Genomic DNA, 27,414 nt, shown 5'->3' with positions numbered 1-27,414 from the left:
TGCTTCGGTTTTGCGCTGTTATTTTTCACTGGGCACGTCACACATCATCTCGTTCCATGTTATTTATACAAAGGCGCGGTGATAATGACATGCTACGATTGTTTTCTATGGAATCGAACTATATTTGGTATTAGAATTGTTTTTAACAGCTTCAAAAGAGAAGCAGGTGTTACTTTAATTCCTCATATTTCACCACCAAATTTTTATTTATTTTGAGGCAAAAAACTTCAGCTGGCTCAAATGTTTGTATGCATTTTGAGATATAATTGGGTTGTTTAGCTATATCAGTTTTTTATATCATCTGAAGGTGAAACGGGACGTGGTCGCGATAAACTCGAATTTTGCAATCTAATTTTTACTTGATTTATGAAGACTACGTACATGAATCTTTGATCAATTGTTTTCACAACTGTTGCATGCCTGAAGTAGCAATTTGAGTGCTGTTTATTTAGTGGAAGCCGAATTTTTTACGCTCAAACTACAAAAGTAAAAAGAACTCTATCCTCAAAATTGTAGAGGAAAAGACCACAATCCCGTGTCACCCGAAAGATCTGCATTTTTTGAGTAAAACGTGATTTTAATTTTTTTTCTATCGTCCTCGCGTTTTAAATCACGATTTAATAATGCTCGAAATCGCTACAATGAAAGTTCGTCCATATACCAACTGTCATTGTAGCAAATAATGCCTTCTTTAGAAAACGCCGGATATCACCTGATATCGCCAGATGATATCGGATATCACCCCGAGCGTTAACACTTCAGTGAGCTGAAATGATTTGACATTTGCTTTGGTAAATGAAAAGAGAAGAAAACAAAAACAGGTCAAAGCAAAAACAAGACAACAAGAGCAATGGGATTAGGATAGAGATGTCAGTTAGTTGTCTCGCACCAACGCGAACTCTCATATACAATTGTCAACATGTGCGGGATGAAAATAGCAAAAATTTTCCTTCCTTTTTCCTCGCATGCAACGCGAATTACGAAATTTGTAGGGTTACGTCAAATGTCTGTTGGCCGTGTTGCCAACTGTTGGAAATGTGTTTATTATTGGTTTTTGAACATGATATCCGCGATAGCGTGTAGCCGAGGTGATATCCGTTGACAGCTCGATTGTATGGGATATCAGGTAATATGGATGGTGATATGGCCTAAATAGCAGGAATCGCCTGATATCAGGTGATATACGGTGTAGTGTGAACGGGGTATTAGAGCGAATTTTTATTCTTCATTTAAAAATCGAAGGATAATGATATAAAATAAAAAAAAAATCACGTTTCACTTAGAAATTTACACTCTTTCAGATGATATATAAAAAATGGAAATCCGTGAATAGCTAAGCAACCCAATTTTATAATAAAATTCATTTGTCACGGTAAAATTTCGTATTTCGGCATTTCAGTTCATTATTTCCACAATCTCACCATCGATTTATGCTGAAAATTTAAGTAGCTACCAGATCTATATAATGGTCGGATACTCGGCTAAATAAAACCGTATCCCGACCGTAAAAGTAATTTCAGACAATCAAAAAAGGCTTGTCCAAAATTTTACGGCAGCTCTAGTGATCTTTATAGCGGAAACCAATTTTCAAGCTCAACATAAATGAGAGAAAATTACCGATTCGCACAGCGCCTAAAGAATTATACTTGAAATAAGTGCTGAGTAGTGGCGACCGATACTGAATAACAACACATACATAAGACATACGTAACACTGGCTTTTTTTCTGGTACACGTTGCCCCATAGTTCTCCGTACCTCATCCTGTCCAACTGCTCGACAAATAACGAACAAAATGAATTTCTTGTTCTCGGCTTTATCGAGCCCCAAAGAAAATCTTATAAGGAACTGTCAAAAAGTTATTTACAAAATCAATGCAGCATTTTTTGAGTATGAACGAGACAAATGCTCATGGTACCATTCGAGTAGTTCATTTTTTGGAAGATTTCTTCTTAAGTGTTACATATGTCTTATGTATGTGATAATAATGTTGAACAAACATTGTATACCTTTTTCCCTGCTTTTAATCAACAAGAACACCATTAGCAAATATCTTATAATACCAATATAGTTCACCCCCGAATTTCTCATATAATTTCGAAAATACGCATAGGGAACGCATAAAGGGCTAGCTATAAGAAACAACTTCTTAGAAGAAACTATGACTCTAAAATCAAAAAAATCGCATCGAATTCCTAATGTCCACCCAAATTGCCTCACTGTACCACTGTGCATTGTTGGTGCACTTTTTTCTCACCGCAAATATACAGATGAATGTTGCTCGGTCCCACCGTTCATATATATTTCTTGCTTTCAAGGTAATCAAAGATGTGAATCATCTGAGAATTTCGGAGTAATATTGAGTAAATTAGAGTAACTCCCAAGTAAAAGAGTAACTCAGATAAAAGTGAGAAAATTTGATTTTTCTGAGAAAACGTGAAAAATAAAGAGCAAATCTGAGTAACTCTTGTGTCTCTGAAAATCCATCCTTAAACCTTCTCCCCCACGGTGAATATGAATATGAATGTTACTCGGTCTCACCGCTCATATATTTTTCTTGTTCTCAAGGAATCGAAGATGTGAATCATCTGGAAATTTCGGAGCATTATTGAGTAAATTAGAGTTACTCCCTAGCATAAGAGTAACTCAGATAAAAGCTGTCTCGCCCCTCGATTTGCCATTAGTTTCAAAGTTGTTGTTTAATTACTTTTATGGAAAAGCATACAGAATAGGCACAGACTAACAGACATAACACGTCGAACAAATTTTCAATAAAATCATCGTTTGGATGATTCCAGTACTTTACGTTAGTAACACTAGCACCATCTGCTGTCGTGTTTGCGCTGCGTCATGTATTTCGACATCAGCCAGCGTTACTGCATGTGTCAAATGAGGAACTACAAAATATGTATGAGATTGCATGACAGCGCCTCAGACGACGTTTTCGCGCGATGACTGTTATTCGATTGAAAATTTGAAATGAACGTTTTTTGTGGTGATGGAGCTAGGTTCCAGTGTAACGTCTGTTAGTCTGTGGAATAGGTATACCCTCTCGAAAAAAATAACATCAAAAAAACCTTGAAAGTTGCTGTAATTATACAAAGTTTTACTACATACATAAGACATACGTAACACTGGCTCACAGACTAACAGACATAACACTTCGAACAAATTTTCAATAAAATCATCGTTCGGATGATTTCAGTACTTTACGTTAGTAACACTAGCACCATCTGCTGCCGTGTTCGCGCTGCGTCATGTTTTTCGATATCAGCGCTAGCGTTACTGCGTGTGTCAAATGTGGAACCACAAAATATGTATGAGATTGCATGACAGCGTCCCAGACGGAGTTTTCGCGCGATGAATGTTTTTCGATTGGAAATTCGAAATGATCTTTTTTTTTTGTGGCGATGGAGCTAGCACAGACAAACAGACGTGCCACTCAATGACGATTTCATCGACCAGAAAAATAACGATTATTTTGAAATTTTGCTTAGTGGGCAATAATGCCGCTTGTGTCGCTATATGTAAGCATGCTCATTGTTTGTCAAGGACAAAAACCGCCCGCTGATGTTGATTTTAGCAAGCACGCACATCCATTAGCAAAGACAAAAACCGTTTTACGAAAATATGTTAGCAGGCAATAAGCTCACATGGTGGCGCATGAGTGTAACGTTTCGAATAAGGACGAAGATTTTTCAGGATTTTTCTTCGAAGAGGCAAGTCTGTTTGTCTGTGGAGCTAGGTTCCAGTGTTACGTCTGTTAGTCTGTGATTTAACTATGATTTTTATTATAAATACATCAATTTTACATTGAAAATCAATGTCCAGAACAATAAAAAACATTGTTTTTGTCATTTTTACCATGAAGAAGCGGGGGGGGGGGGGTTGTTTATCTTAACAGCATTTTTTCAGGCACTTTTCCCATACATTTAGAAGTCGCTGACAATGTTTTTCATGGTAAAATTATTGTCGGCGGTAGATTCAGCAACAAAAAACGTTGTTAAAACATGGTAATAACAAAAAACGTGTACAAGCTTACAGTAAAAATACCATGTTTTTCATGGGTACAATAAAAAACATTGTGCATTTACTGTTCTCACCGCAAAATACATCGTCAATTTTATTTCGGGCTGGAAGGGAGAATCGAATACTACACTCAAAAAAGAGAACACGGACATGCGTCGTTTTTCGTTAGCGTGTAACTATTTTTTTGTTGTAACGCATGCATGATTCAAATGAAGTTTATAGTAACATCAGAGATGAATGTACAAATTTGTCTTTAAAACACAAATTTTTCGAGTCTATGTTTTTTCAATTTGCCGTTGTCCAGAAGTTTCTTAACAGTTTGAGGTTATATATATTTGCACAGACGTCCTGAAAATATGTACGAGAGCGTAACCTGTGAGGCAGATTTTTTTTATAATCCTACATCTCACGATTTTGTGAAACGAGAATTAACATTCGGCCGTGATGAAGTGTGTTCTAAATTGTAACCAAAGACATTAATCCAGAAAAGCGCAAGTTTAATAATCGAAGGAGGATGACATGATTATTACTTAGAGCTTATGAAATTTATTTGCCTTTGCAGGTTTGCGCAACATTTGGCGCTCAAACCAGATACGAAAATCCGTATCTCCAACTCTAACGTGAAATCCGTACTGCTGTACGTCTGCGAAACGTGGTGCGTCTCGACGGATGTAACGCTAAAACTGTAGGTTTTCGTCAATCGTTGCCTGCGTTATATTGTTCGTGCCTGGTGGCCTCACAACTGGATGTCCAATTCGGAGCTTCACCGTCCATGTCGCCAACGGCCGATTACAACAGAGATACGGGAACGAAAGTGGGGATGGATCGGCCTTGAGGAGAGGAGCGGGCGAAATCTGCAAGAAATCTCGACTGAAACCCACAGGGACATAATAGGAGAGGTAGACCTAGGGATTCATGGCGGCGAAGCGTGGCCAGCGACATCCAGGCTGCTGACGAGAACCTGTCATGGCGAAAAGTGAAAGCCATGGCGGCCATGGACACATAAGTAAGCAAGTAAGTAAGTGACCGGTCACTGCCCGAGTAGGTATCACCTAAATAAAATTGGAAGAACTCAACAGAATGTCGTTTTTGCATATTTTGAAACAAAAAGTGCTGAACATATACCCTGCAACTGCGGAGCATTGTTCAATCAAGGGAAGTCAATATTCGAAAAAAGACTTCCAGGGCCCGAATTTTAAATTTTGCGATCCTGATAAGTGAAGTGATAGAGAGAATAATAAAAAAGATCTAGTAAATTCAATCAAGTTATGAATTAGCAACATTATTTTGACAAACAAATGTACACTGTAATATTTATAATTTATTCGTTTTGTTCTCGAAAGAACAACTTGTTGCTTAATAGAAAATCGGATATAATGCTGATCGCATCTCTGTGCTAGTCTTTTCAAACTGACAACTAGATTATTGCAGTATGTGTCATACCATCTGCTAGTATATAATGATTTGTTTGAGCCAAAAGTAGACTCGGCCAGTCTGCTGTTACCGCTGCCGCTACCGTTACCGCTGTTGATACCAGATGCTACTAAGTTGGGACTTTCCATTTCACTATCCACTAGTAAAATGATTGATTTGAGCAGAAGCAGGCTCTTATATAGCATTACCGGTTAACTAGGTATAATAGTCTGTCGACGGTGTTGCTCTCCAAGCCTTAAGGGCTAATCAAGGGTCGAAATCTACGTTTCAAAAGGCTTAACAATTTTTAATAGTGCAATAGACCTCATAATCAAATTACAATTTTCTGTATTTGGACAGATGCGTACCGTGCTGGATCGAAATCCGTACACCTAAGCACATGATAATCTTCGACGGTCAATATAAAATCAAGAAATCACATATTGCTTTGAACTGACATGTTTAGTTATAGGTCTACTTATATTTTATCACTATTTTCCAGCAAAATGATTAAAATCACTCCGAAACTCGAAAAAATCATCTTTAAATAGAACATGTTTTGAATCGAAATCCGTACACAGTTTTTTGTCTGAATCAAAACCCGTACACTTTTGAATCGAAATCCGCACACACACGATATAGACTGGATCAAAGTCCATACAACAATAAATCAAACTCCGTATAGATGAAGAAGTACAAAAAAGAACATCTTTTATTTATAATTTATCTTTAAATTACCGAATAAGTATATTTTGAGGATCAACTGGCTTCTAAAGTTTCACACGGTTTTCTACTTTTTGATATCAGCTGAAATAGTGCAACTTTCGTAGCGTTTCGTAGTAACCGGAACGCCAGAACCTCTCGAAGCTTCCCGGTACGACTTTCCCTTGCGCACCTCAGTCACTGCTCGTTTAAAATTGTTTGCCGTATATTTATACTTGTTTCCTCCCATTATATGCTGAAAACAAGAAGAAAGTTCAACAATATATGCATGATACACACGCTGTACGTATTTCGATTCAAGCAAATAGCAAGAATCAAAATCCGTACGGCACAGTTTTTGTTGAATAAATACAACTTACACTATTTAGACAATATACAGCTCGAAAATGACAAAGACTTACCTTTTCCATCAATTTTAAAAAGATTCACAGAGTAAAACACTTATATCCCACTTGAAAATCGTTTTTATCTGAAGAACGTTTCCTTAGTAAATTCTCTAACGATACAACGAAATGACAACTGAAACCGATACACGATTGATTTTTCATTTTTAATATTTCTTTTTCATGGCCTACTGGCGCATAGTTTAATTTAACAGAAGGCCAACAACTCAACGGATATGTACATGTAACTATCATATGAATTTTCACTTTTATAATGCTTGAAACTGAAGAAAAACATCAAGGTGTACGGATTTAGATACTGTACGGGTTTCGATCCAGCACGGTAGATGATTTTCCTATCGATTGCTGTGAGAAAGAATATTATGGGATTCAAACTGCAGCCATTGAGGAATGTTTATGAACTATTTTCTAACCCATCTATGATCAGAACTACGGTTTTCCATAATCATTATTTTTGCAGCAGCCCCAAGCAGTGATTTGAATTGCTAATCATTTTTTGAATTTATTGGAAACTTGTTCAAAATGTTATGTCTCTTAATCTGTGGGTATAATAGACTTGTAACAATAAATAAACCTCAGGTCCAACCGGTCGTCATTCTTTCATACAAGACCTCAAAATAATGCGATATGATCCAAATTAAAACGAGATGAAAAAGACCAAAAACTGTTGAGTTAATTGTGCTGTCCACTTTTAATTGTTTAGTAACATCGTAGCGTTGCCATTGCCAACAGTAGCACGGGTGTGGAGCGTTAAAATGAATAAACGACTACATCACAGAACACCAAACAACATCAATTGAGATTTACCGTGCAGGACCGAAATCCGTACATCCTGTAGGTTCAATGCAATTACTCATAACATAACCGAAAAGTTTATATACAAACAATAATCACTGAGTCATAATAAACTTTATATTGCAGATATCATCTGCATTGAAAATAAATTGATAGGCTTGGAAACAAAAATATTTAAAATAAAAAAATATGTTCGAGTTTTCGTCAAACGTATTGCTTTTATTTGGTGTTAGCAATTCGTTAAGAAATCCGTTTCGACTTATTTTAAAGTGCATATACTGTGATTTCAAAGATTTAATGGTTGAAAATCAATCTGAGAGACAATCATTCAGTGTTCTACGTACTGATTATGAGGAATATATCATATAAATGGAATATATTTACATAGTTCAGGACGATTTTAAATCCGTTTACATAGGGTTATTCATCAATATTGGTCAGTCTATGTCAATTATTATGTTCTAACCGTCATCCTCCTTTAGTAAACTGATCAGACGTACCGTTTTTGGACAACTTTTAACCGTCCGAACAGAGCTCTAACACAGACAGACGTCTAAGCAAGAACAACATTGATCAAAATTTCCGTGTAAATTTTCAAAGTAAATTGCGTTATAATTCACTTGTACCCTAGCGCCACCTGTTGTCCTTATCGCTACAATACATTTTTTTTTCGCTGATGCACGAGGCTGGCGGTACTGGTAGCGCTATCTGGTTACGGATTGCTACTACAAAAATCTTTACACAAGTTGGGAACTCAGCTTGGACGTCTGTCTGCGGCTCTAATGAACACAGAAAAACGACAGTTGCGAACTGATGAGATTCCAATAATTTACGAAATGGAAGATCAGTTTCTAAACTGCCAGGAACGTTGTAAAGTTACTAAGTTCGGTTTTCCTGGTAGAACCGCGCCAACTGGAAAGTACATTCTCTATTGTAAACAGTATGTGGACTAGATGTGGACTGAATAGACTGCAAGTTGAGACCATGAGAGCAATGATAATTGTTAGGCAAAATTCCCAAATTTCAGGCCATCTCCAAATTTCACGACCATGTTTGCAAAAATCACACTACAGCGCAAAGTTTCATCATAAGCTAATTTGTATTGTACATTATGAGACAGATTCAACGAAGCAATGCGTGCTTTGATTAATCTGCCTCATTTTGTAGGTTTTCTTCCATTTTTGTGCTGTACTGATTTTGATTCAAAACTGTACGGATTTCGTTTCAACCGCACAAAAGTGTACGGATTTCGAATTAAGAGATGGAAATTATTTACATCATTCAAACACAAATAAGATAAGTTTTACGATTGTGTGATTATGAATATCGATGAAATAAAGAACAAAGCGTTGCCGGAAGCTATCATGATGGTACTGTGAAGATATGATTTTATATTGATCAGTCAATATTGTCGAGTACTTAAGTGTACGGATTTCGGGTCCGCACGGTAGTTATTATTTATCGTTCTTGGTGTCAGGTTAGGTAAGCACAAGCAGGTATGGTATGGTATGGTTGTTATATTTATAATTTAAAAGCATCCAAATGATATATTACGATATGCAATAATTTTTATGCCCTAGTTGTTCATAAACAAACCTAATCGCTGGCATTTTTTTCCAATATGGCCGATTCTGCTTTTGACATACCGTTACACCACACGCTCGTAAATAATAACTCTAAAATGAGTAACATTTGACGCATTTTCGTAAAAAGTGGAACAACTCTTAAATTGAGTAACTCCACAAATACTCAAAACTGAGTAACACTAGGCGTCTTTAAAATGAGTCATTATTACTCAAAATTTGAGTACGACATTACTCATTTTTTGGGTACAGTTCAGTTTCATTACTGGCTAGAAATCCGCCACGGCCAATAAACGACACCACATGTTCATCAATAATTACCTTGTAATAAAAGTAAACAGTATAATGCCATCTGAGGCGCACACAATTAAAAAACATTTGTCACAAACTGAAGCACATCGTAATCATCTTTCAAAATGGACGTCGTTACATGCGACGTTACTCAGAAAGAAGTTATATGAAGGGAACCCAAAAAGTGAGTCAAAGTTACTCAAAATCAAAAAGGACTTCTACTCATTTTTTGACGTCTACGAACATCGTTCTAAACTGAGTCAGAGTTGCTCAGTTCATGAGTTATTATTTACGAGCGTGCATGTCTTTATACATCATGGTACTAACTATAATAGAAGCACAGACTAACAGACATAATACGTCGAACAAATTTTCAATAAAATCATCGTTTGGGTGATTCCAGTACTTTACGTTAGTAACACTAGCACCATCTGCTTCGCGCTGCGTCATGTATTTCGACATCAGCGCCAGCGTTACTACATGTGTCAAATGGGGAACTACAAAATATGTATGAGGTTGCATGACAGCGCCCCAGACGACGTTTTCGCGCGATGACTGTTATTCGATTGAAAATTTGAAATGAACGTTTTTTGTGGCGATGGAGCTAGGTTCCAGTGTTACGTCTATTAGTCTATGATAGAAGCATTTTGGATTGAAAAATAGTTTATTTGCTTGTTTTAGCAGCTGCAGTTTGAATTTTATCTGAATTAAATAGTGAAATTTGGCCATTGTATGCCAAGTTTTGGAAGATTTGCGAAACGAAGCCAAAATTTTAATGTTTGTGGTCATAAAGATTGTCAGCACAGAGGCGTCAGTTCAATCCGAAGATTGGTTTGTTTTATTTGTGATAAATTATCTTGTAACACAAAACTAGAAACAGCTCAGGTAAATATCTGCTGTAATTTACTGATCACTAAAGCTGCCTGTCAAGCGCTTCTTGGACCTCTTGTTATTGTAGTTTTCCTGTCTTACTGTCTTACCTGATGGTGATCGGGTATCTAACTGTCTAACTGTCTTACCCGACGCTTTCGGGCATCAGAGTTTAAACTGAGCGTTCGTTTCCCCGAGTAATTAATCAGCTCAACAGTCTTGGCAGCTCTGCGCACTTACCTGCTAAATCCGAACACGTGTATTTACATCAACAGATCACATCAAGAGTTAGTGGATTTTAATAAAATAAAACAGGATTCAAACACTCGAAAAATAAACACACGCAGAAAGCATTGTATTTCTTTGTTTTTTTTTTGTTTGTATTAAGATCAACTGCAGTTGCAAAATCTAACTAACATCTAAACTGAAAACAGCAGGTTTATTAGTACAGAATGGATGTAACTTAAAAGATATGATTGTACTGGTTCATACGGGACTTATGTAGGAGTACAACACACATGCTGTGACAATCGCTAGCTTCTAGGCACTACAAGAAACTATAAAAGAGAAAAGGAAATTAAATTTATAATCAAACATTTCAAGCTTCACTATGGAGTTTGTCCTGGCAAGCAAAATAGGAACAACTACCTTTCCTAAGTAAAAACCAACAACAACGCGCGCGGGAAAAGGTACTCTCAAGCAACTCTACTAGGGTGGGCACTCACTCTGGTTCCCGAGAAGCGTGATGGTGATGGCGTGTCGGCCAAGATTGTAGGAACTATCGCTGTTTTTTCCTCCTCTTTGTGAAGCTGTTGCTGTGCTTGCTGTTGTTGCTGCTGCTGTTGTTGTTGTTGTTGTTGCTGTTGCTCTTGTTGCTGCTTGATTCGATTGGCCTGTTAACGAAATGTAGAGAAGGAAAAAATTAAAGAACTTGTCATAACCCTACATACGGGGTTGACTTTTGGGGTTTAAACCTTTCCAGGTGAGAAACGTAATAATATTTATATCTATCTATAATAGCAGACTTTTTAAAAGATATTTCGTCGAATGAAGTAGAAAAAATGATGGTCCATACACATCAAATTTTTTTAAAGCTGTCACAACCAGAATTGCAACAACAAAAAACATTCTACGAAGCATCCGGAATTGAAAGAGAAAAATATATCTGGATGACAAAAGTCCAGTAACATCATAGATGACTAGAGCAAGATACCTGAATTCCAGTTTTTTCATACATTTTGCCCACGACACCTTTAAAACGGCTAGTGCTGCCATCTGATGACTTTAATTCGCATAAAACTGGTTACTAGCAAAATCGATTTATCGTGCATAATCCACCAGATGAAACTAAAACTAGACAACAGCACCATATAAGGATATTGAAAATTAGATGGCCGCACCGTGCAAGGATATTGAAAATAAGATGGCAGGACCATACAAGGATATTGAAAAAATTGCTTCACCTTTCGCTGCCTTGCCGTCATCAACAAATTATCAGTATACAAGTTAGTTCGACTTTCGTTCACGCGCAGCGACAATCGTGTGAGTCAGGAATCTTGTTCTAGTCATCTTTGGTAACATGAAAAAAAAATGCTCGAAAGAAAATATCAGAGTTTTAACGAGCTGAATACCCACAAAACATCAACACTACCATAGTGCTTACAATAAAGCATTTGAGAAATGTCAATACGCAGCTTCACCACAGACAGCATAATTACAAAAGGCAGGATTGCGAAGAGCACGAATGGCAGAATAAAATAAGGAGGAAGATAGAATTATGAACGCAGCGAATTGCAATAAGACAAATGATATGAACAACAAAAAGATAAGCAAACGATTGATCCAAAGAGTAATTTTCAACATCGACAGAAATTATATCTATGTGATTTTGATCTGTGTAGGAAAATGTTTTAGATAAAAACAAAGAAACAAAGCAGTTTTGATTTTTGAATTATCACACAACTAAAACTACGTTTATCGTATTTCCACTGTTCCAGTTGATCACCGATTTGCCGTCGGAAGCTGCGGCCTCGTACAAGTCAACGACTGATCTGTTCATTCACCTGAATTGAGCTGATGAACTTTGAAACACTTGGAAATCAATTTTAAAAATCAAGCTCAAAACAGATTTTTAGAAAATTGCAGGTGTATTTTTAAATGATTTGCAGTGCACTGCAATATATTTAATGGCTACATTTTACTTGGAATTGCAATTTTGCGGACCCGTTCTTGTTGAAGTCTAGCATAACGTGACTTTGACAGAAATACCCCAAATATGCCAAAGCCACTCTTACACTTCTTCAAAAAATTTCACCACAGTCTTTAGAGGCCAAAAGAAGGCCACGTACAACGGTTGCGTTGAAAAGTATACATCATATTAACAGTGTGTAAATTAGTTTGTTATGTCCGATAAATTCTGCAAGAGTCAGGTATCTTGTTCCAGTCATCTTTGTTGGTGTTCTTTGGCTCTCTTTCAGTCCATAAATTATACAAACGCACCACTTTGTTACACAACGTAGGGTGAAAGTTCCTTCTGTGCTGAACATGACAGAAACTGATGTTTTGGTGCTGTATATTTCTCTTTCAGAGCACTTGCCTCCACGGGTAGTGATGACCTGCTTTTTACCTGGCTCGTCTCTCAAATGCGTTTTGTCAAAATTTACAATATTGGGTGGGTGGTGTTACATCTCAACTGATAATTTGTCAAAATGTTAGTTGATGGGAAATAGTAGCTCTCATTCTATTGATAGTTTAAAACATTCTGGATGATAGATCCTATAACGTTTAATGAAAGAAGAAACGAAATCTTTGCCGGGCACCTTTTTTGTTGTCTGTCCGGGTAATATTCTCGAATCGAACAAACTTTCAGTCTATCAACATGAAATTTAGAGTAAAACTAGTTTATAGTGCAATGTTTATATTTGTGAAACTCTGTAAAAATCTGTGATCATTGAAATGGCTTTTAACAAAGAATGCTTCGACAAATTATCCCTCCCAGTTGGTCTCGAGGTACGAAGCTGGTCTAACAAGCCAGTCGTCGTAGGTTTGTGTCTCGGCTCGGGAGAGACTGTTAGTGTCAATAGAATCGTAGCGCTAGCCCCACAATCGTCCTGTACACCAAACAGTTGGCGGCGAAGTCTGTGTATAGTAAACAGAAGGTCGAGTTTCGAATCGGAATGTAGCACCAAGGCTCTGCTTTTTGCGTCCGTGTCCTGTTTATTATTGTTCAAGCAGACCAAGCAACGAGCTGTCATTGTGAAGGAAAGTGAGGGATAACTTTAAACGCAATACTTATTATTCGATTCGAGACGGGGCCAAGAAGGTCAATTTATCCATCCGGTTTGTCCAGCAATGAAAGGAGGCTGGACTTCATGCCTTCAAGGTAAGGAAGGCACCTAACTGAATTAAAAAAAAGGATACGATGACCAAATCCTGCACGCGAAATGCATCATAATGGACAATGAGACACACAATGAAGTGGACGCCTGGAGAAGAAGGCGTGGTAGGCGATCTGTGAGTGCGGCAAATTCAGCGCCAGCTGCCCTTTCTCTGATCCCACGAAGGTGAGACTTTGTTTTGGCCATTACGCGGAAACGATGATGCAGTGATATGAAGCCAACTATGTTGTTATTGTGCCGAAGGAGATAAATCCGCCGAGCTTATCAGAACTCCGTCCAATGGAAAAATTCTAGGTGATTATGAAGGGCAAGCTCCGGTAAACAGGGATGATCTTCAAACACTATCAGGATTTGAAGAAAGTGTGGATGAAAGTGTGTGAGAAAGATGGCGCAAGTATTGCACGGGATTTGATGGGTAGAGTTAAGTCCAAGGAGCGGACATTTAGCCCATGAGAGGAGATTGAATAAACCAGCTTTGCTAAAACCTAGCTAATATTTGTTTATTTATTCCCTGAGCATTTGAAAAATATCCGACTCAAAATGAATTTTCGGTGATCATTTGTCTGTTGCATTCTTTTGAGTATGGTCCCCACTACCAGGGACAAATTAGTCTAACATTCATTTCAATATCCACACTTGTAGGTGAAGGGGTGATAAAATGGACACCCTAAGCAATTTGTCAATTTTCTCCACAGTTAAACACCAAATCCTTCAATCACTCGCACACATTCACTGAGCAACTAATGGTTGTTAAAGAAAACGAATAAAAATACTCGGAAATAGCATTTTTTAATTTTTTTTTAACCTTTTTTGAAATGGGTTTTTTGGGGGTAAAATGGACATGTGTGGGTAAAATGAACGGAGGGAGGTGGTAATATGGACACCTTGAACATTAATATTACTTATAGCTTTTACTGATAGTAGAAGTGAAGCTGTCTCATGCGCTATGTTCTTTCATATTACAGGGGATATTCAGGCATTAACTAAAAGTTTAACTTCCACCGTTTGTTAAAGAATTGACAATAAAATATGATTTTATTCGCATAAAGTTTTAACAAGTTTTCTTGACAGGAGAATAGACGCTCGGATCATATTTCATTCAACAATGAATTTAAAAATAACCTTTTGAACCATTTGTGTAGAAATTTATTAAAACATTACGTTGGTGAAATAGAGTATTAGCTTAATTGCAGAAAAGGCATACAAAATCGTTAACGTTCGAACATTTCGCGTGGAACCAGATAAAACAAGAAAGACATTTTTTCCACCCTTGGCCATCATTGGAATCTGTAAAAGTAGCACCACATAGAGAACACAATACATCCTCGCAGGTCTCATCTAGTTTCTGCTTCTTCGATCGCTTTTTTAATGTTGGCTTACGTCCTTTTTTGATAGCCTGGATGGTCTTCGACGCTTCCTACGTGGCTAGCTCCTGACGATAGTTTTCACTAGTGATCTCATCTGTTCATTCCAATTTACGCTTCCGTTTCGTAGCTCTTGGAGCTGCCGTCTTTGGAAGTGGGAGAATCTCCATCGGTGAAATGGCAAAAGAGGAGTTCGAACAGGTTTAAAATTTGTTATCAGTTTGATCGAAGTCAGGTTTGCAAACTTCAGCAAGCTTATCATGCGATGGTTTAATCGGCGTACTCTGGTTAGTCGGTTACATCAGCAGGAGCAAAGTCTTCGTCAGTAAAGACATCTGCATTGAGCGGCCAAATTCCAGTTTTCTTAAAACCACTGACAGCGTCATCTATCGAAGCAGCTTTTGAAAAAGCCACCTTTAACAGTTCCGAGATATCGTACAGTCCAATAACTTGGCCGGGAAATCGCCGCATAAAATTTTCGCAAGTATCCGAATAATATGCTTGAAGGCCACATCGAGTGGCTGTAATTTATGGCTGCAATGAGGTGGCAGCACAAGAACTGTAACAAAATTAGCTCGAGCTTTCTCAGCAAACGCCAGATTCTTGGTGTGCCAGCTATGACCATCGACTATCAGCAGAACCGGATCACTTTCCGTGGGTTTGACTTCTCCAATGAAATGATCAAACCAATCCAGAAACGTCTCACAGTTCATGTAGCCAGACGGATTACAGTTGAACCTGGTTCCATTCGGAGCTCCTTTTTTCAACGGATCGTGCATACGTGCCCGGGGAAAGATAACGTTGGGTGGTAGATGCTTTCCAGTAGCGGACATGCACATCATGACTGTAGTCAAAATACCTCTTTCACTAGAAGTGATAGATCCGATTTGCTTTTTTTCTTTCTTTGCAGCAATTTTCTGTTTTTTGGAGGGACCTATAAAATAGTTAGAAAACTAGAAAAATCCAATGTCTAAAGGTAGCAACTTACAGTGCTAACTCCAGTTTCATAAGCATTAAATATGCGAGATGACCGAATATTATTATCATCCAGGATGCGTCGAAGAATGTCAAAAAACGCATTAACTGACAGTTTGTTAAAACCTCTAGCCCGAGCAGCAGAAGTCGCTTCCGGTTTCCGAAATGACACTTTCGGGTTTCGTTTCAAAAAGCCATCCAGCCAGAATCGTCCTGCCATTTTATTTCATGGTTGGAGTTGTGTTTCAAACCGTTCTTCTCCGCTGGTAAGTAGTTTAGGCGTTTCTACACAGAAAAAAACCTTATTTATTGTACGCACAAAATAACATCACTACCTCGACTGTGCACGTGTCTTTTGTTTTTGTCTATTATTTTCGATGTTTGACAGTTTAATCACAGACTAACAGACGTAACACTGGAACCTGGCTCCATCGCCACAAAAAACGTTCATTTCAAATTTTCAATCGAATAACAGTCATCGCGCGAAAACGTCGTCTGGGGCGCTGTCATGCAATCTCATACATATTTTGTAGTTCCCCGTTTGACACATGCAGTAACGCTGGCGCTGATGTCGAAATACATGACGCAGCGCGAACACGACAGCAGATGGTGCTAGTGTTACTAACGTAAAGTACTGGAATCATCCAAACGATGATTTTATTGAAAATTTGTTCGAAGTGTTATGTCTGTTAGTCTGTGGTTTAATGTTGCACAGGTTACTTCGATTAGCTTGTGGTGCTTCCAAGATAAGGTTTCTATAAAATTTATATTAATTTTCAACGGAATATTCGAGATTTTAATAGGTGTCCATTTTACCACCCCTGTCCGTTTAACCCAGAATTCCCCTAACACAAACAATAAATTGTGCAGTAATTCTTGCTGTGTGTTTGACCGAAATCAGAAAAATTATTAACAATTGAACGATGTTTCCATTACACACAAAACTCAAGAGGAAATTTAAACTTTATCACACTATAAACACACCAACACAAACACGCTTAGAGAGTATGTATATGAAAGCTCTCTCTCGCTCCGTGTTATGCCAGTATGTTTTGTTCTATTTATGTATGCCCAGTTCGGTTCAAATTGGCGTCGAAACATGAAGCACTCCGCAAGCTCATTGTACAGTTGACTATGAACTGCACAAAATTTTAGGCAAAAAGTTCACGGTAAACCATTTTGAAAGCGAAAATCTTTTGGTTTCGACTATGTATAAATTCATGCAAACCTCAAGAATAATCAGCCATACAACGGTCTTGTTGCGGCATCATAAAAAAAACCTTCGTCGGAAGGCCGGTAACGGACCTTACTCAAATGTTCAATATTTTTGTTTAGTTCAAAATGAATGTATCTTTATGAGAAATAAAACAGTTTTTCTTTAAGTAAATCTACCTTTTTTGACAGCAGTAGAAGAAAATAACCAATTTTTAGTTTTCACCCGTCACTGTGCGACTCCAACATTTGAACTGTGAAACTACGAGAAAGATGATATATTTTTAGTCAAGGCTGATATACACAGGAGACTGTATTTCTTGCAATATTTGCGTAAAATGGATGTTCTCAACATCAATAACACTGACATTGGTTAGAAATTCTATGCAACATCCAATCGACAGATTACTCTCAAGAAAATGCCTATGAAATACAAAATATATGAGATCCGGTTTTTGATAATTTGAGCACAGACTAACAGACGTAACGCTGGAACCAAGCTCCATCGCCACAAAAAACGTTCATTTCAAATTTTTAATCGAATAACAGTCATCGCGCGCTAAGACAAGACGTGACAGCTGGTCACTGTTACATTCAACCAATTTGAACCGGCTGCTGATTGGCTGAATTCGATAACGCAATCGTCACGTAGAAAATACAACGAGGTTACTTTTCACTGTAAAGCAGTGATGCTGGAGACTTATAATTTAGCTATTATAATTGTTCATAAATAATGATGCAAAAGTATGCAAGGTACATGATATTAACGAGTAATGTATTTCACTGTTATAACTTTAAAAATGCATTGATTAATCGTTTATTACTATTTCGGTTGAAGTCCAAGAAACTTAGAAAGAAAAAATTTGGGTACCAAGAAACTTAGGAAGAAAAAATTTGATAATAGAAGTATGCTTTATTGAACATAAAATAATAAATAAGAATTGAGTATTATTCGTATTAACGTCGTCTGGGGCGCTGTCATGCAATCTCATACATATTTTGTAGTTCCCAATTTGACACATGCAGTAACGCCGGCGCTGATGTCGAAATACATGACGCAGCGCGAACACGGCAGCAGATGGTGCTAGTGTTACTAACGTAAAGTACTGGAATCATCCAAACGATGATTTTAGTGAAAATTTGTTCGACGTGTTATGTCTGTTAGTCTGTGATTTGAGGTTATGTTCCTACAGGAGCTGGAAGACTTAGTTTTTAGTTTTAACCAATTATGAAATGATATACTGCAAGGTATACAGCCCTAGAGGTTGTATGAAATGGTGACGTAGGACTAAATGTATACATTACTAGCTGATCCGGCAAACTTCGTCCCGCCTATTTAAGTGTTTAATTTAATAATTTTAAACATTTCAAATTTATTGATTCCTTGCGATTGGATTATATCGTTTAAAAATAATTGGTTTTATCGGAATGGCAACATCCTCAACTTTTGGCTTTTGTACTTGACCTCTATTCCGGATATATATTGGGTGCATTTCAGTTATTTTCGTTGTTTTCCAGAAACTGAAAGTGGTCATCTTCTGATTCAAAATGGTGTCCAGGGTCAATGCTTGGCTTCTTTACATCATTTCGATTACGGACTTATCCACACGGAAAAGTTGAAGCACAGACTAACAGACGTAACACTGGAACCTGGCTCCATCGCCACAAAAAACGTTCATTTCAAATTTTCAATCGAATAACAGTCATCGCGCGAAAACGTCGTCTGGGGCGCTGTCATGCAATCTCATACATATTTTGTAGTTCCCCGTTTGACACATGCAGTAACGCTGGCGCTGATGTCGAAATACATGACGCAGCGCGAACACGACAGCAGATGGTGCTAGTGTTACTAACGTAAAGTACTGGAATCATCCAAACGATGATTTTATTGAAAATTTGTTCGAAGTGTTATGTCTGTTAGTCTGTGGTTGAAGTCTTGTACAATCATTGTGTCTTCCCGATTCGCACAAATGTTGCACAGAAATCGCACAATAAATGTGTGAAACGCATAACGCAACAGTTGTACTGCGAATACATTGACATAAAATGAAATCAGAAGATGTATCATACACCGACACTTTATTTCTCACGTCGAGTGTATTAGTGACTGCACGCGCTTATTTCTCAAGCGACGAGAGAAATTTCTCTCTCGCTTGTAGAATTTCCATGTATGTGCGACAAGACTATGCGACGCGAAAGGCGATATCTCGTTGCTTCACGAAATGAGCGAGACAGCCGTGCTGTACATACTTGATACCAGTGTTGTTAGTCTCTCACTTATACTGTCGGTGCGTGCTTGCTGCTATTCAGAGGAATGCATGAAGAAGAAAACGTATCTCGAAAGCGTGTGTGCAAAAGACTTGAAAAGCGTAGCATATATCTCGTCCTCAAGCAGAAAGGAGGAGAAAGGTTTTGCTTCTCGCTCGCTTTTCAATGCTGCTTGATACCAGTTGAAACTGTTTGGGTGTAGTAGTTTGGAGCTGCCAAATACATTCAAGAAACGCTAGAGCATTAATTGCGTTATGCCCAACACGCAATCATTGTACTGGTTCCGAATTACATCAACAATTGCGCTAAAAACGCACAATTATGTACTGGTTTCGCACCATCCAACTTTTTCGTGCATATGTAGTAGTATTCGGTTATTTGCGGATGTTTTCCAGAAGTTGCCATTTTTCAATTCAAACTGTTGTCTAAGGTCAATTTATAGCTCCTTGCATCATTCTGGATCCGGTGATCCGGAACCGTAAGTCGGATTTTAAAATAGCATTTGGAGACAATTTCTGGCCCCTGAGCGTCATTCTGGTTTGAGAAACACCAGTGAGTACCAAATAACCAGAGTTTTATTTGGTCATTTTCGGCTGTTTTCCAGAAACCGGATGTCACCATCTTCAAATTCAAAATGGTGTCTGTGGTCGATTTTAGCTCCTGTGTATCATTTTGGTTCCGAAGATACTCATTTTGTATGGAAATCGGCCATTTTTGGTTGTTTTTTGAAAACCAAAAGTTGCCATCTTATAATTCATAATGGTGTCTGAGGTCAATTTTCAGCTTAATTCTCGTTCCAGAGATACTCATATTGGGTGGTATTTGGTCACTTTAGGCTGTTTTACGGACACCGGAAGTCGCCATCTTGGATTTCAAAACAATTTCGGCCCTCCGTGCGTCAATCTGGTTAAAGAAATGCTCATGTTGAGTGGTATTTGATCACTTTAGGCTGTTTTCCAGACACCGGAAGTCGCCATCTTACAATTCAAAATATTGTCTGAGGTCGATTTTTGGCTTCAGTGCATCATAACAATCCCGGAAATACCTATATGGCGTCGTACACAAATTACGTAACGCTAAAAACCTAGATTTCAGACCCCCTCCCCCCATGTAACGATAAGTAACGTTAGATATGACAAAAGAAACACTAATATTGGGTGGTATTTGGTCATTTGCGGCTGTTTTCCAGACACCGGAAGTCGTCATCTTACAATTCGAAATGTTGTCTGAGGTCGATTTGTGCTTAAGTGCATAACAATTCCGGAAATACCCATGTTTGCTGGTATAAGGTCATTTGCCGATATTTTTCAGAAACGGGAAGTCGCCATCTTGGATTTCGAAATGTATTTGGAGACATGCCAGAAGAAGGAAGGGTGTCGAAACATTATGGACATGTTTGTTACACCTAATAACATTCACCTGCTAAATTTGGTTATATTTGCTTGATTGGTTCTCGAGCTGTGCGTAATTTGAGATTCATTTGTAAGGGACCCCTCCCTTATAGCAGAGAGAGGGGTGTCAAACCATTATATTTGTTACCCCTAAAAACAATCACCTGCCAAATTTGGTTCCATTTTGTTGGTTAGTTCTCGAGATAAGCAGAAATTTGTGTTTCATTTGTTATGAACTCCTCCCTCACAGAAGAGGGAGGGGAGTCGAACCACTATGGACATACTTGTTACCTCTAAAAACATTCACATACCAAATTTGGTTGTATTTGGTTGATTGGTTCTCGAGCTGTGCGAAATTCGTATTTCATTTGTATGTGACCCCTCCCTTGTAGAAGAGGGAGGGGTGTCAAACCATTATGGATATATTTGTTACCCCTAAAAACATCTACCTACCAAATTTGGTTCTATTTACTTGGTTAGTTCTCGAGATGTGCAAAAATTTGTGTTTCATTTGTATGGGGCCCCTCTCTCCAGAATAGGGAAGGGTGTCGAACCAACATGGACATATTTGTTACTCCTAAAAACATCCACATGCCAAATTTGGTTCCATTTGCTTGGTTAGTTTTCGAGATGTGCAGAAATTTGTGTTTCATTTGTATGGGACCCCTCCCTTGCAGAAGGGGTAGGGGTCTCGAACTATCTTAGTCATCTTTCCCGGCCCCTAAAACCCCTATATACAAAATTTCACGCCGATCGGTTCGGTAGTTTCCAAGCCAATATGAATCAGACAGACAGACAGACAGAGCTGCGTTTTTATATGTTTAGATATGCTGCGATAAACTGTTCATAGGCAACCCGAAAAAAAATAACATCAAAAAAACCTCAAAAGTTGCTGTAATTGTACATAGTTTTACCATAATTTAACCATGTTTTTTATTGTAAATACATCATTTTTACATTAAATATCATTGTTCAGAACAATAAAAAACATTGTTTTTGCCATTTTTACCATGAAAAAGGGGGGTTGTTATGTATCTTAACAGCATTTTTTCAGGCACTTTTCCCATACATTTAGAAGTCACTGACGATGTTTTTCATGGTAAAATTATTGTTGGTGGTAGATTCAACAACAAAAAACATTGTTGAAACATGGTTATAACAACAAACGTTCGCAAGCTTACAGTAAAAACACCATGTTTTTTATGGCTATACTCTAACAGCTATACTCCACCCGCTGTTGTGTGACAAACTAGACTGAAGTTGAATATTCTACACGCAGTCTTTTGACGGCCTTCGGTAAAATCACTTTAAATTATTATAAACATGTTTTGAGTATTTATCAAAGAGTAATAGTGATTTTACTGAAGCATGCCGAAAGGCGGGCTTGGGCACTAGAGGGTTAATGAACAAAACATGTTAGAAATTTGAATCAATAAATAAAACTTTATTGTAACAACAATGACATTATATAATCCCAGTATATCTGGAGAGATGAGGCTGAGGATTTTAATGGAAATACAACCGATCGCTATCCTCATTGGAAAATAATTCCCCTGTTAATATAATAATGTCTCCTGACTGTTATCGAACAATGATACGCTTTAGTCATCGACCGTTCGTGAAATCAGTTTATCGATCAAAAGTTTCACATACGCTTACGGAAGCTGGGTGTGTACAAAAAATTGTATTGTCTTCAGAAAGTCTGCACAAAATCGAATGTCTACACAAGTAAATTTAGTAATCTTTTTTAAAGTTTATACATGAAGTTGTCAATCTGAGAAATTGCGAAAAGAAAACTGACTTTATGTGATCAAATACTCGAAAAAATTATTTTTTTGTCTTCGGGAACGTTTCATGCTACAAATATTCGCGGTACGGCAAGTCCTACAGAAATACCCTGAACATAACGTGCCCAAACACCCTCTATTCATCGACTTTAAATCGGCGTACGACACAATCTATCGAGATCAACTATGGTGTTTATGCACGATTACAGTTTCCCGAAGAAACTACCACCAAAGATGACTAGAACAAGATTTGTGACTTCCAGTTTTTCCACACACTTTGGACGCGACACTTTTACGACGGTTCGTGCTGCCATATGATGGCTTAAATGCGCATAAAATTTTGGATATTAACAAAATGAATTTATCGTGCATAATCTGCCACACGACAATGAAAACTAGATAGCAGCACCGTATAAGGATATTGAAAGAATGCTTCACCTTTCACTATCTAATGGGGGGATACCAAATGTGCAGATTTGTCTGCAAAACGCAGATTTTTGGAGTCCGTGTGCAGATTTTTATTGATTTGCAGATATTTACAGTTTTTCCACGGTTTCTGCAGATTTTTCCAGAGTCTCCTTATATTTGCGCAGGTTTTCTTAAAATTTGTGCAGATTTTAACAGACTTTTGCCTGCGCGAGCGAAATTTTTTCGGATCACGGAGAGATTTTTTTCAGATTTCGAGCATATTTCTCTGGTTTTTCGAGCAGTTGCAGACATTTTTCAAAAATATCTGGCATCTTTGCACCATCCATATCACAGGGGTCTGACGTTTAATGAGTATCCTGTATCCAAAATCTTAATGGCGTCATTTGTTCAGTAAACAACATGAAGACCATGATTTTTCTCGACCACAGTGTAGTTTTAACATTAAGATATATTACAGTGTAAATGGTGTTACCAAAGTTATCACAATAATGATTGTCAATACTGGCAAATTTTGCCGTGTCTTGCGATGTCAGTGGTACCTCAACGTCAGTGGTACCACAATGTCAGTGGTACCGCTATAAAATTTGGTAACGCGACTTTTATATCGGATTTGACGTTTATAGCATAGCCTTGCCATATCATGATCTTCGCTCACGATGCATACTGCAAAAGTCACGTATTCTTGTACCATCTTTGAGTTAGTTTGAGTTACACCCCCGAATCTTTCCGAATCTCGGAGAGTATTGCGACAAGATGATTGGTTATCATGCATGCTATTTATCATCGCTTTGGGAAGTGTGATACATAAGGCGGGTATCGACACGAGTGGTACGATATTCAGGAGGTCTTCTAAACTCTCTGGCTCCGCCGATGACACTGACATCGTAGCGTGAACCCTTGAGAAGACGACGGAGACGTACATCAAATTGAAGGCGTCGAAGACTAAGTACATGACAGGAAGAGGTTCCAGAGAAGACAGGGTCAACCTCCCACCACGAATTTAGATTAGCGGTGATAAAATCGAGGTGGTAGACGAGCTCGTGTACTTGAGTTTACTGTTGACTGCTGACAACGACACCAGCAGAGAAATTCGTCGACGACTCATGGCAGGAAATCGTGCTTACTTTGGACTCCGAAGGACACTCCGCACGAAAGAAATTCACCTCCCACGAAGTTGACCTTCTACAAAACACTGATCAGACCTGTAGTCCTGTCCACCGTTTATTATATACAAAACATGTTTGCAACTTAACAAATCAAACCAATGAAATTACCTTTTACCACAGCTTAACAGACATAATACTCTGAACAAACTTTCAATAAAATCATCGTTTGGATGATACCAGTTCTTAATGTAAGTACCCGATCAGAAGAGCATAACTAAAAAATTACAAAATTCTATCTACGCGAGATACAAATAACATATTTTGATACAATTTCGTATTTTTCCATATAATTTTGATAACAAAATTGAATCTGAATGAGTTAGAATAACAAAAACTGAAATGAAGTAGTTCTGAAACAAGTCTAACTAATTTTTCGTTTCTATCAAAACCTGTTTTTTTTTTTTTTTGATGGGGGATTTGTTAGTAGCTTAAGTATTTATGATAAATATTAGTAAATAATGAGTATGTGTGTCCAATCACAAATGGTGACTTCTCAACACTGTTAGAAATTTGTAATTTTAATTGTTAGGATTTGTTTGCTTTCGCAATTAGGACTTATCATTCGTAGGGATTTAAACCTACTTGTCAGAAAAGGGGAAGTAAACTTACAACTAACTTAATTGCCAACTTATTGGCTATAAAGAGAGCTTATCGTAGCAATTGAGGATTGCAACGATTTTTGTCGAAAATTGTTAATAATTTTATTTGACATAGCTTCTAATGGTTCAACACCAGTAAGTCTATGTAATTCGAGTGTACCAAACCAAGGAGGACGCTTCAAAATCATTTTCAGAATTTTATTCTGAATCCTTTGGAGCGTTTTCTTCCTTGTTGAACAGCAACTTGACCAGATCGGTACAGCATAAAGCATTGCTGGTCTAAAAATTTGTTTGTAAATCAAAAGTTTGTTCTTTAAACAAAGTTTAGAATTCCTGTTAATGAGAGGATATAAACATCTCGTATATTTGATGCACTTGGCTTGTATACTCTCAATGTGCTCTTTGAAAATAAGTTTTTTATCATAAATAAGTCCCAAGTATTTAACCTTGTCGGACCAACTTAAAATAACCCCATTCATCTTGACAACGTGATTATTGTTTGGCTTGAGGAAAGAAGCCCTAGGCTTATGCGGAAAAATTATCATTTGAGTTTTAGAAGCATTGGGAGAGATTTTCCACTTTTGCAAGTAGGAAGAAAAAATATCTAAACTTTTCTGTAATCGACTGCATATGACACGAAGACTTTTTCCTTTTACGGAAATGCTTGTGTCATCGCAGAACAATGACTTTGTGCATCCTGAAGGCAAATCAGGAAGATCTGAAGTGAATATGTTGTACAGGACTGGACCCAAGACTGAACCTTGAGGTACACCTGCTCTGACAGGAAATCTATCAGATTTTGAATTCTGATAGACAACCTGCAGAGTTCGATCAGTAAGATAATTTTTAAAAATTTTGATTAGGAAAATTGGAAAATTAAAAGTTTGCAATTTCGCAATCAAACCTTTATGCCAAACACTGTCGAATGCTTTTTCTATGTCTAAAAGAGCAGCTCCAGTGGAATAACCTTCAGATTTGTTAGCTCGTATCATATTAGTAACTCTGAGCAATTGATGAGTTGTGGAATGCCCATGGCGAAATCCAAACTGTTCATTTGCAAAAATTGAATTTTCGTTGATGTGTGACATCATTCTGTTAAGAATAATTCTCTCAAACAGTTTACTTATTGAAGAAAGCAAACTGATTGGTCGATAACTTGAAACTTCAGCTGGGTTCTTATCCGGTTTTAAAATGGGAGTAATTTTTGCATTTTTCCATAATTTGGGAAAATATGCAATTTTGAAGCAGCAATTGAAAATTTTCACTAAAAATTCCATTGTGCTCTCAGGGAGATGTTTGATTAGTATATTAAAGATTCCATCGTCACCAGGTGCTTTCATATTTTTGAAATTTTTAATAATTGATTTAATCTCATTCAAGTTAGTTTCAATTATTTCTGCAGGTAAAAAATTCTGGGAAGAAATTAAATCAAATTGACGTGTGACTTCATTTTCAATTGGACTCACAAAATTCAAATTTGAGTTATGAACACTCTCAAACTGCTGAGCAAGTCTTTGAGCCTTTTGTTCATTGGATACAAGAAAACGTTCACCATCTTTTAAAACTGGAATAGGCTTTGAAGGTTTCTTAAGAATCTTCGACAGCTTCCAAAATGGTTTTGAATATGGTTCCAATTTTTCAACTTTAGTCTCAAAATTTTGATTTCTCAGAAGAGTAAATCTATGTTTAATCTCTTTCTGTAAATCTTTATAGATAGTTTTAAAAACAGGGTCACGAGAACGTTGATATTGACGTCTGCGGACATTTTTCAAACGAATTAGAAGTTGAAGATTTTCGTCAATTATTGATGAATCAAATTTCACTTGAGCCTTTGGAACAGAATAATTCCTGGCATCAACAATTGCACATTTTAATGCTTCCAAAGCGGAATCAATATTCACTTCGTTTTGCAAATCAAACTCATTATTGAAATTTCTCTCAATATGAGTTTTGTATCTTTCCCAATTAGCCTTGTTATAATTAAAAACAGAGCTCATAGGGTTTAAAACAGATTCATGTGATAAAGAAAAAGTTATTGGAAGATGGTCAGAATCAAAGTCAGCATGTGTGATCAAATCACTACATACATGACTTTGATCTGTTAGCACCAAATCAATTGTTGAAGGGTTTCTTACAGAAGAAAAGCATGTAGGACTATTCGGAGACAAAATAGAATAGTATCCTGAAGAACAATCATTGAATAAAATTTTGCCATTGGAATTACTTTGAGAATTATTCCATGAACGATGTTTAGCGTTAAAATCGCCGATTATGAAAAATTTCGAACGATTTCTGGTGAGTTTTTGTAAATCACCTTTAAAATAATTTTTGAGCTCGCGTGTGCATTGAAATGGTAAATATGCTGCGGCAATAAATAAAATCCCAAGTTCAGTTTGAACCTCAATTCCCAAAGTTTCAATAACTTTCGTCTCAAGATGGGGAAGAGCACGATGTTTGATTCGGCGATGAATAACAATTGCAACTCCACCGCCGGAACCCTGAATCCTATCATATCTATGAACCACGTAATTGGGATCATATTTTAATTTTATGTTAGGTTTCAAAAATGTTTCAGTAATAATTGCAATATGCACATTATTTACTGTTAAAAAATTAAAAAGCTCATTCTCATTGGCCTTCAATGAGCGAGCATTCCAATTTAATATTTTAATTGTTTTATTTAAAATCATTGCTAAATTTTAAATTAGAAACAATTTTA

The 27,414-nt window shown here is 37.3% G+C and overlaps 1 protein-coding gene across 2 annotated transcripts in view; it reads right to left on the bottom strand.

Annotated features, from left to right (window-relative positions):
• LOC129718584 (disks large 1 tumor suppressor protein) overlaps window positions 1–27,414 on the bottom strand; it is a 170,515-nt gene that overhangs the window by 45,012 nt on the left and 98,089 nt on the right. For both annotated transcript variants that reach the window (XM_055669504.1, XM_055669505.1), the window contains exon 6: window positions 10,832–10,999. In XM_055669504.1, the coding sequence (XP_055525479.1) occupies window positions 10,832–10,999 (168 nt within the window). The remainder of the gene's footprint in view (window positions 1–10,831; window positions 11,000–27,414) is intronic.

This window comes from Wyeomyia smithii, chromosome 1, assembly GCF_029784165.1.
Source record: "Wyeomyia smithii strain HCP4-BCI-WySm-NY-G18 chromosome 1, ASM2978416v1, whole genome shotgun sequence".
Lineage (NCBI taxonomy): Eukaryota > Metazoa > Arthropoda > Insecta > Diptera > Culicidae > Wyeomyia > Wyeomyia smithii.
The sequence above is the reverse complement of the archived record's forward strand: the minus strand, read 5'-3'. Positions and strand labels throughout refer to the sequence as shown.